Source organism: Hordeum vulgare, chromosome 3H (genome assembly GCF_904849725.1).
Source record: "Hordeum vulgare subsp. vulgare chromosome 3H, MorexV3_pseudomolecules_assembly, whole genome shotgun sequence".
Classification (NCBI taxonomy): Eukaryota; Viridiplantae; Streptophyta; class Magnoliopsida; order Poales; family Poaceae; genus Hordeum; species Hordeum vulgare.
Window position 1 is genome coordinate 617985209 of NC_058520.1, and position 11872 is coordinate 617997080.

Below are 11872 nucleotides of genomic sequence, written 5' to 3' on the forward strand. Positions count from 1 at the left end.
CCTTGTCAGGCAGGGTTTGGAAGCTGTTCAAGTGCGTGACTCCCGGTATCGAGCCTGAGAAGCTGACCTTTAGAGCGGCTCAGGTAAGTAGTAGTATGATATACTTCTATTTACAATACATTTATGATGCTAGATTATTATTTTGATTATATATATTCTATTCTCGTAAAGTGCGACCAGCAGCCACGGGGAACGCATCTATGCAGATACTATGTTTGCGAGACCATTCACACGTTTACCTCCGAGCACAAGGATCACAGATTCGACGTAAGCAATGAACATTCACACCTCTATTTTTACCCGTCATTCTTTGTTATCATGATTGATATTCATATTCATCTCCTCTTCTTATATAGTAGACGGCCATGAGGACGAAGGTCCTACCAGAGCAACGCGTGATTGCCGTTGCAGAGGAGCTTGCGACCTTTCTGAGGACGGAAGCTATAGATGACAAAGGACGATTTAGTGTAGCTAGGGGCCATTACTGATGTTCGTCCATGTAATCGAATAGACGGGCTCTAGTCCCGATAATTCAGATCTCCATATAATTGTATATATACGCTCGCTTGTAAGATAAGTTAATCTTATATATATATGCATAATTATTTCTATTTAAATTATATGAAAACTAATTCCCGAACACCAAACGAGGCATCACGTTAATCTCCCGAACACCTAAACCCTAAAACCCTAAAACCCAAAAATAATTTCATTCAAAAAAAAACTCAAAAATAAGCAAAATCTGAAACTCTTTAGTCCTGATCCGTGTAACGAACCGGGACTAAAGGGCCTGCCCCTAGGGCGCTACGAGGCGGCCACGTGGAGCACCTTTAGTCCCGACTTGGAACAGGGCCGGGACTAAAGGTTAAGCCTTTAGTTCCGCCCCTTTAGTCCCGGTTGGTGAACCGGGACTAAAGCCCTTACGGGCCGGGGCTAAAGGCCCCGTCCCCACTAGTGGGTACCAGAGGATTTGCTTCACTTGGGTACACAACAAGTTCCTCCTGTCACCGTAATTGTTAATCCTTAGTTCGAGCGCATGGCTCACGCTTGCCAGCAGCACATTATTTCAGTCCGGGTCAACTTTGGATCAGTTAGGGCATTTGCAACGCGGATCATGGCAATGTATCCGTCGGTGCCTCCACCATCAACTACGTCTTCCTAGATCCACTCTTTCCATGCCCTTTTCGTTAACAAATACTTTAAGCCAACCGAAATGGAACATGGCAACTTGTACGCAAATCATCATTTCAAAATTTGAACCTGTTGAGAAGTTGTATTAACTATGCCATGCACATACCACGCCATTCTTGTTAACAAATATTTCAAGTCAGCCGCACAAAAGATGAGTTGGATTATCACGTATGTGACAGGTAAGCTATGTGCTAATTTCGACGCTACTATTTACGGGTATATAAGATAGCTGATTGCTCAGCCAAATCTTCTCATCCACTGGAGTACCAAACAGAATCATCAACAAACTCTCATAACTAGAGAGCAAGCGTACGGTCTCTCTCTCTCCCTCCCTCCCTCCCTCCCTCTCCTCCCCCCCCCCCCCCCCCCCTCTCTCAAATTAACATGTTTTTCTAGGGAGTAAGAAATTTATGTGCTTAATACCCTCTGGTCCTTAAATTATATCAGTGCGGACTCATATATCTACCCCTTTTTTCAAGGATAACATGAATTTTATGACCATTATATTTATTGAGATTAGCATGAGACATTATTTGTTTTACTTTATAAATAGGGTTGTGTGCATCACCTGATTCAGTGTCCGGGGGTGTACCCTCCTTTCTGGGTAAAAATATTCCACGGCAAAGTAACTGAATTTAGTAATATGGGCGTATGGATTGTGATTAGTGTCCGGCTAACATATACTCCCTCCGTTCCTAAATATAAGTCTTTGTAGAGATTTCACTAATGAACTACATACGGATGTATATAGACATACTTTAGAGTATAGATTCAATCATTTTGCTCCGTATGTAGACCCTTAGTGAAATCGCTTAAAAGACTTATATTTAGGAACAGAGGGAGTAGTACATTATATTTTGTCACAAGTTCATTAACCATGTGTCGTATAGCAATTGATGATTTTTTACTTACATGTTTTTCAACTAGTATTATGTTCTTTTTAGTAATATATATGACCTTCAGTTTGTCTTAGCTTTTATCATTGTTTTCTTGGTCAGGCTTGTTTGCTCCACAACGTTACGCCCATTTGTACCGAAATGGGTCTACCAAATCCCACTGCCGTCTGTTACACTATATCAGCATTTTTCCTCACCATGATTATCACAAAAATTATTGTAAGAAGAATTATTGCTCCAACACAGAAAAAGGGACCACTCCAGCCACCTGTTGTGAGTGGCACTTCTCTTGTATCATCTTTGCCCATGATTCTGACCAAGGGCCTACAACCAGTAATCCATGACCTGCATACAAAGCTGGGCAGTGTGTTCACAATAAATTTATTTGGCCTGAAGAATGTGACTTTATTGCTTGGACCAGAGGTCACATCTCATTTCTTTCAAGGCACACACTCCGAAATATGCCAACCAGATATGTATAAATTCACTATCCCTATTTTCGGCAAAGGCGTTAGTCTTGATGCAGACTTTGCAACCAGAAACAGACAAATGCGGTTCGGTATAGATGCAATGAGGACACCACTATTGAGAAGCAAAGTTGATTATATGGTTCGAGAAGTACAGGTAAGCAACCGATCAATTATTGTTATTATCATTGTTGTTCTTGGTGGTGGTGTTGTTACTATTCTATTTTTATTGTTACTATTTTTGTTATTGTATTTACTTTATTTTTATTATACCACTTATGTGTACTTTCTGGGTATATAATGTTTATATTGCATAGCATAGTGATTCTGGACTCTAAGATCTTGTTTTCGTGCAACATAGGAATGAACATATTTCTTGCACAAATTTATCTGTTCACAACTAACATACATTAAACACTAAATCCACAGTTCTACGTACTACTCCCTATGTAAGCTAATATAAAACGTTTTAGATCACTATTTACGGAGGTAGTATCTTCTTTGAATATATCAAAGTCTCAAGGTGAACACACGCAGGTCCACAAAATGGGCACAGTGCATCTTGCACGGACATTAAATAGTATAAGAATTTTTATAGGGGGCACAATTTTTTCAAGTTTGGATTAATGGATGGTGGATATGTGAGCAAGTAGCCTCTTGGGCTGGTTCTGGTTGGGACGACAAGTATGTCACCTTTTAGGGCCTCTTCGGTTCCAAGGAATTCCATCGGAATTTTGAAGGATTATAATATTTTTGAAAAAAAAATATCTATAGAGCTTGTTTTGTTTGTATGATTAGATGTACTATTCTGATGATCAAATTTGCATGCAAACCAAATCAAACTTTCTAATGCACCCAACTTCATGGATTGTTTTCTTTTCTTTTCCTGAAACTATGACATGCAGGTTGTAATGGGAAAGTTTCTGCAATTTTTCTATGGTTCAACCAAGCGTGTTTTTTTATTACTGTATACTTCAGTATGCCATGCCAGCAGAATTCTGTGTTTAAGAATCCACCTTGGAAGAGAGCAGCACAATCACCTTATTTTCCCTAAAGAAGTACTTTGTGACGGCTTCTTTACTTGAACTTTTAATGAATATATCAACTTGTTTTAAGTAGACACGAGATTAGGTTTAACTAAGTTACACAATATAATTTCCTGTGTCAGCGAATGATTGGCTCATTTCAGATGACGGTCCCCCATTTTGTAGGACTACTTCGGAAAATGGGGACAAGATGGCATAATTGATTTAAAGCATGAGCTTGGGGAGGTAGTCATGTTGATTGCAAGCAGATGCTTGCTTGGAAAAGAGGTCCGTGATAAAATGTTCCAAGAAGTCACCAAGCTTTTCCATGATCTCTTCGAAAATGGCACGCAGTTGACCACCCTTTTCTTCCCAAATATCCCAATTCCAGCCAACCGTCGGCGTGATAAAGCACGCGCCAAGCTGGGAGAAATATTCCATGAGATAGTGAGATCACGTAGAATCTCAGGGCAAGTCGAGGATGATGTGCTACAAAAATTTATAGACTCAAAATGCATGGAGAATGGCCGCTCCATGTCTGAGAGTGAGATCACTGGGCTACTCATTGGCATGTTGTTTGCTGGGCAACACACGAGCTCGAGCGCCGCATCATGGACGGGAGCTTGTCTGATCAGCCATGAGAAGTACTTAGCAGCTGCTATAGAAGAGCAACAGAAAATCATTAGACAACACGGACAACACATAGATTACAACATCTTGTCAGAGATGGGGACCTTACATTGCTGCATCAAAGAGGCAATAAGAATGCACTCTCCAGCGGTAATGATGTTCCGCAGTGTGAAGAAGAAGTTTGCTGTACAAACTAGAGAAGGCTACAAATATGAGATTCCGGAAGGACATACCGTGGCGACCTCTATAGCTGCTGGCAATCAATTGCCACATATTTATAAAGATCCTCATGTATATGATCCATACCGTTTTGGTCCAGGGAGAGAGGAGGACAAAATTGGTGGTAAGTTCGCATTCACATCGTTTGGTGGTGGCAGGCATGCTTGCATTGGGGAGGAATATGCTTACATGAAAATTAAAGTGATATGGAGTTGCCTGCTGCGGAACTTTGAGTTAAAAATGCTTTCTCCTTTCCCAGAGGAAGAAGTTGATAAAATCATAGCAGGGCCTAAAGGAAGGGTGATGGTTAGTTACAAGAGACGGCTTGTCGTTAATACCTAATTGATGAAATATTAAGAGCGGTTATGTATTTGAATATATATGTCTAATTTGGAGTCAATGATGTAAGCGGTCATCTTGTAATGTATCCATGTTACAAAAGTACATTTAAGTCCATCCCTTCAATTGTCAGATATCACCCTTTCGCTATTTGAGAACATATCACCACAAACGGTTCCGCCATTTTCCGTGGCTGGATGGGAAGGATAATGATACAAGCAAATGATGTACTACTAAGAACTCATCTTACAAAGTTGTAATGAATCTTTGTTATATAAGAATCGCTTAATACATCTCTTCAGTTGTGGTATGCAAACGTTCATCAATTTGTTAACAACTCCCCTGAAAACGAAATTTTAGAATGTTAAATGGAAATAATTATTTTCATAAATCATGTCGTCTTGAAGGTATTCTTCTTACATGACTATCCATAATGCAAAATTTGTGAGGGATATTTCTTCAATGATATATATATATATATATATATATATATATATATATATATATATATATATATATATATATATATATATATATATTGCTTTTGGCTCCCGAGCTCATTGGAGGCCTTTAAATTCAAATTTCAAATTCAGTGAAAATTTGTATTTTAATGTTTCAAAAAATTCTGAAACAAATACATAGATAAATGAAGGTATAATACACAAGTGTGTAAATTTTCAGAAAAAAATACGTTGAAATGAGGGCTGTGCAAAAAAGACAAATCTGAGGTTGTTTAACACATGTTACTATTCATCATTTCAGACCATGAATTTGTCTTTTTTGTACATATCACGTTTTAAAGTATTTTGACCTGAAATTTTATACACATGTCGGTTACATCCTTACATACATGCATATTTGTTTTCAGAATTTTTTCAACCATAAAAATTTGAATTTGAATTTTTCAAAAATAAAGGCCTCCATGGAGCTCGGCCTCCAAAACGCCATTCTCTCTCTCTCTCTATATATATATATAAACCCTATTGCCCTTTTGGTGATTTCTGATGCTAGGTTTTGGAAGAGAAACGGAAGAAGTTGAGAACTAGTAGAAATGGAAAAACAAAACATCAACGGACCGCGCATGCACACACTCAATAGGTATAGATTTTTTTTCTCGTGAATTAAATTGTAGTTAGATGGTTAGGAGGACAGCAGGTACATGTGTGTGCGTATATATGAACGTCTGCGTCTATACTGTGTTCAACAAAAATAGTTATAGATTTTTGTTAAAAAATTGTTCTATTAATTTTTTATTTTAATATCACTAGAAAAATGCAAGGGTGTTGCAACAGGGGCATAAATATTCCAGCAGCTTAGCCCGTGGCTACACAAAAATCCATTTCTGAATCCAGGCTCATCTGCAACCGTGCTGAGTAAAAAAAATCAAAACAAATAGTAAAAAAATTAAAAAATTCCAAAATAATTTGGGTGATAGATAATTTTGTACCATTTTAACATCTAAGCGAAGACAAATTCAGGATCTCTAAAAAAGTTTAGTGTACATGCCGTTTTGACCCGATTTGTCTTTTTTCCGAGAGATTCTCGGATATTCAAAATGTACAAAAATTGGAGTGTACCTCACTCACCAAATTATCTATCACCCCAAAAAATTGGATTTTTTTGAATTTCTTTAATATTATTTTTGATATGTTTAATTAATGGGTGCGGATGAGCCTGGGCACCGAAACGCCACACTCGTGACTACATGTCTGTTATTATGTTGGTGCGCTAATATATTAGCAAGTTTTTGTATGCAACAACCATGCTTTATGTATCATTCTATTAATAAGAACTTAGTTTATAAGGATTTATTTAGCAAGTTTTTGTAAGCAATCAACATGATTTATCTACCATCTTCCTACTTACATAATGACTTACAGCAACCAGCAAAAATCATGTAAGTTATTAACCAACATTTTTTGCGATTAATGACTTACAGAAACTAACTGGAAAACGGAGAAACGTGGGTTAGCCGAAAGAAAGGTGAAAGGGGTGTTAGAATTAATTATTATGGGGTAAATTTAGGAAAGTCCTATTCTGAGCTCGAGCTCAGATGAACTCGTTATCTATGCGGTTCGCTGGCACTCAGATTTGCACCAGGCCTTGTATTTATATTCCGTATTGTGAGAAGTATGGGGTGCTATTATTCAGTGCAGGGCCCACTCACTTACCACATTTATTTGGACGGCCGTCATCTAGCCCGAGCCGGCTCAGATGGACATAGCGTCGTGGGACATGGCTCAGTCGCCACACACCCTAACGGCAGCCGTCCACACCACTTTACTTTTAATATATGAAGTAGTTTGCACCGCATCCGCCCCACCACAACTCACTTGAGAAACTCTAGTTGATCAGACGTTTAAAAAACTATCGGGCTTCCAAAGTGGCGGCCGAGGTCAATGCTATTAGGGTACATGTTGAACTGGATGCGAAAGAAGTGGTGGATATGCTAAACCAGCCTAATAGGGTTCTCTCTGCGGCCGGGCCATGGATCAATGAGATTAAAACAACATTTGGGATGTTTGAGGAGGTGAAGGTCTCATGGGCTCGGCGATCGGCGAATGGTGCTGCACATAAGTTAGCTAAAGTCGGAGTAGGTGATAAGTTGTGTAAGGTTTGGTTCGGGGTTCCCACAGACTATATTTTAGCTGTTATTTCGGATGAAATTCCGACAAACCATAATTAAATAAAGCGGAAGCATTTCCCCTTAAAAAAAAAGGACACGCCCTACTATAACCTGGCAACCAAAAAAATTAAAGTTTACTGTATGAACCAAAAGATACTACATAGCCATACATTAGGCAAGGCAACTGGCAACCCCACGAACTGATAGCAGGACCATTCAGTTCCCAGCAAGAAGTACTCAAGGTTCACAACAGTGGTGCATCATGATTCACCAAAACAACAGCAAATAGTACTACAGACATCACACCAAAAAGAGATACAACAAACTACAACTACAAACGGTTCGTCATCACACATAATGGCGCTGTTTGGATACTCTAGCTTAGCTAGTGGTTAGAGTTAGTTTCTAGCTCATGACTAACCCTAAACTAACTCTAGCCAAATAGGTGTTTGGATGAAAGGGTTAGATTGACAATAGATGCACTTTATGGAAAGAGAAAAGTGATTTTTTAATGGGCCTCATGAGAACTAGCTCCAATTAGCATCTCTTGGTTGGTGGGAGAGAGAGAGAAAAATATTTTTTAATAGACCCCATGAGAACTAGCTCCAATTAGCACCTCTTGGATGTGATAGTTTTTTTGGGTGAGTTAGATGCAACTAGCTCTAATCTAACCCTTATGTTTGAATACTTTAGGGCTAGTTGAACCCTAACTAGCTTAAACTAACTCTAACCCATGGATCCAAACAGGACCAATATAACAAAGTTCAGACCCTACCATACTACCATACCGACATGGCGACACATAACAATTCTACCATTTTACCAGTTTCGCAACCATATAGTTTCCACCAAAATAAGATCACATAGCTGTTAGTCTGGTGACAGATGGAGAACCACCCATCATTCCAAGGAATTCTGAGAAAGCCCACTCAAAACTATCTTGCGTCAGCCAGGATGACACTTTGGAAGTGACTAGTGGCTGGGGCTTGAGGCGCACAAATCTAACTGTGGAGTTGAGAACGTGTTTGCACAGTACTAATGCGCACCAACCATTAAAAAAAGAATGCATGGATCAGATATTTTTGTCCTAAAGAATAGCAAGAAGAGCAAGTCAACAAGTCAATATTGACAGGTCTATATCAACAGATAGGTTTTACAAGGTGTATCATTAAGAAAAAGACGTCCAGCAGCTGAAATCAAAGTTGAACATCTTCCAAAAGGCGGGCCATCTCCAAAAGAGAGACAGAGTTCATGAGATCACTAGAATGCATGCATATGAAGTCTTAAACACAAACTAAGCACGATAGATGATTCATATATATAGGCGGTAGGTGTTGCTGGCGGCGTTGCATCTTCCTACGATGAACGGTGAGGGGGAGGTGACGCCCCTCCTTGTGCATGAAATGGAAGGTGCAGATGTCACCTTCATGTCAAGACAAAGAAAAGGAATGAGAGAACGAGAAAACACAATATGTTTTCATGATGAAAAACAAGCTGTGTGTTTGAACACACCATGTGTTGGCCTTGTTACTTGATCTTTGGCGCCGTCTGCCAAAACATTGACAAACAAAAAAAATACCCGTGAGAAGAAGAGCGGTTGCGTTAGAAGTTCAAGCTGAAACTCTGGCAACGCAAATAAATTTTTAATGAACTAGTCAGTATAGATGTTTATAACCATAAATAGCATATTCAAAGTTGATTGGTTGCTAGTCCTTACCAGCATCTTTAATGCAAAGGAATATGTGATCTACAATAAAGGATATGAAGGAAGGTCCTGCTGCTTCTGCATGCTGTTCAAAATAAGTGAAGGGCTATTTCACAATCAATCAGTAAACATAATCACCCGCAAAAAAAATCAGTAAACAGAAAAGTAGATATATACACTACTATGTCGGAACCGTGCACACACGCACATGCACACGCACACGCATATTCAGTGAGTAAGATGAGACCGTCACCAAAATACAACACTCTGGCGGTGGTCTTGACCTTCTCCTTTTCCCTATATATTCAGTAAATAGATTTTTTCATTGACAACACGGAAAGTTGTATCTGAGCTAAAACGACAAGGAAGTTGACTAAAAGGTGAGCAATCACCTACAAAAACATGCATCTATACAGTGCAGGAGCAACTGAATGTGTTGCATCTGCATCCAACCTCTTGAAGTTATCTGCATGTATAATTGTATATACAATAAAATCTACGAAATAGAGACAGCAAACCCTTAATTCCTGCTGTATGTAGACATTTCAAGCAAGCAAGTAGCTAATAAATAACTGAATATGAAGCTCTGCACGTCATTTGTTGATCCTGACCACTCATGGCTTTCTGTTATGTATGGACTCATGAAGCTCCGGTGAAACATTTCTAGATCCACAAAAATAACTTTTCTTCTAGTATACTACTACCTTGCTTGGCTTAGCAAGTGATGTTGGAGGAATCAAGAAGGTATATGAGATGAATTTTGAAGAAGGAAGGATGAGACTTCACCTGGCTGAAGGCGCCTTGGAAGACGAGGGTCTCGTTGCCCCTGGTAGCCTCGGTGATCTCCGGCAGTTGGTCTGCGAAGTCATCGCTGGCAAGCAAATGTTTAGGCTTGTAACCTGAAAAGATATTTTCTAAACTGGAAGTAATAGAGGAGAAACTTACCCTTGCCCTGCATCTGAAGATACACACATCCCAGAAGTGTGATTTTTTTGTAAGACTGCACATTTAGGCCTCGTTTGGTACTAGTGTTTTTGAGTAGATTGGTGGGGATAATCCCCCAAGGGATTGGGTGAAACCCAACCTTCACTCAATCCCTTCAAATCCCCATTTATCCCCAATACACTAGGTAGGGGTAGTGTATCGGGTATTGAGAAAAATGCATTATAATTTGGAGATTTGAAAGGAAATGTGGGGATGAAACATGTCAAATACACTAGAACCAAATAGTGTTATGGGATATGTGGGGATTGACGGGTTTGACCGGGACAATCCCCATAAATTCCCTAAAATACGCTAGTACCAAACAAGGCCTTAGTGATGTTAACTTCATCCATACATAATATACTAGTCCCTCCGTAAACTAATATAAGAGCGTTGAGATCACTATTTTAGTTATCTAAACACTTTTATATTAGTTTACAGAGGAAGTATTACATTAGTAAGAGCATTTCATCTAAAATGGCCGGGTAGAGCGATAGGATCATAAGAAAAATAAAAGATAAAATAATAACACAACATGGAAGACCCAAACAATATTTGCAGTTTAAAAGAAAATGAAGCAGTCTTCTAAATTTTAAGGACCGGGAAGGTGGGAACAACAAAAGGACTAGAGGATAACCACTTGGTGTTGCTATTTTCATGGTATTATGTAAGCTAGTATGGAAACTATTTATCCTTACCTATTAATAAAGTATATATTGCTTCTGTGGTATGTCATGAAATTTGCGCCTGAAGTTTGCATAAATTACCCATCATGCCATCGGTAAGTTATAAAAAACGTTTCACAAAGCGAAAAATCTCGCACAGGGCCGGCCAATGTAGAAACCTCGTATGGGCCGGCCCATGCACATGTGCCTGTTTTTTTTGTTCCGTTTATTTATTTATTTTCAATCCGTTTTATTTTTCTATTTTAAATAATTTAGATTTTCAAATAATCTTTAAACTTTTAATAAACTGCAAATTATAAATCAACATATTTAAAAAACATAAAATGTTTCTGAATTCAAAAACTGCCCGGGGTTATTGTAAAAAATGCTCGCATATACAATAAAATGTTTGCAATTTTGAAAAAAATGTTTGTAAAATAAGAAAATTCCATGATTTCAAATCAAATTCCATGAAAAAGTTATTAAAGGCATTTAACAAAATGTTTTCTAATTCAAAATATGTTAATACATTTAAAAAATGTTCTAAAATTTTAAAAATAGCTAATGCCAGTTTTGATAGTGTCTTTTCTATTTAAATAATTCTGTTACATTTTTTTTTATTTCTAATTTAAATAATTTAGAATTACAAAAAACTTTTGCATATTAAAGAAAATAGGAATTTTGAATTACAATTTTGATGAAAACATAAAGTGTTTGTGGATTCAAAAAAGCGTCGGATTTTTATAATTGTTTTGTAAATTCCAAAACAATGTTCGTCAATTTAATAAATATATTACTGATTTACAAAAATGTTTGTTTATTCAAATAAAGTTCATGCGTTTCAAAAAATGTTCATGAATTTAAAATTAAATCCTCCAACATCAAAAATTATGTTTGTCCAGTCTAAATTGGTCGCCAATTCAAAATAAAATACTTAAAACACGTTCAAAATATAAAAACTATTCATGATTTTTAGTAAATATTTGTAAATTGTAAAAATATTCTCGATCTTTAAAATTGTTCTCATATTTATAAAATTGTTCACGAAAAATCTAATGTATGTAGTTAAATAGTAATGCTTCTAAGTGTTCGTAACAATATACCTGTGTGAATTTTGTAGAATTA

At 37.7% G+C, this 11872-nt stretch overlaps 1 protein-coding gene across 1 annotated transcript; it reads left to right on the forward strand.

The window, feature by feature from the left end:
• The first annotated feature begins 1454 nt into the window (after positions 1 to 1454).
• LOC123441202 (obtusifoliol 14-alpha demethylase-like) lies at positions 1455 to 4896 on the forward strand. The gene is made up of 3 exons (XM_045117703.1): positions 1455 to 1500; positions 2190 to 2711; positions 3766 to 4896. Exons 2-3 carry the CDS (start codon positions 2229 to 2231, stop codon positions 4768 to 4770), a joined length of 1488 nt encoding a protein of 495 aa, XP_044973638.1. The 5' UTR covers positions 1455 to 1500; positions 2190 to 2228; the 3' UTR covers positions 4771 to 4896.
• Positions 4897 to 11872: the final 6976 nt, after the last annotated feature.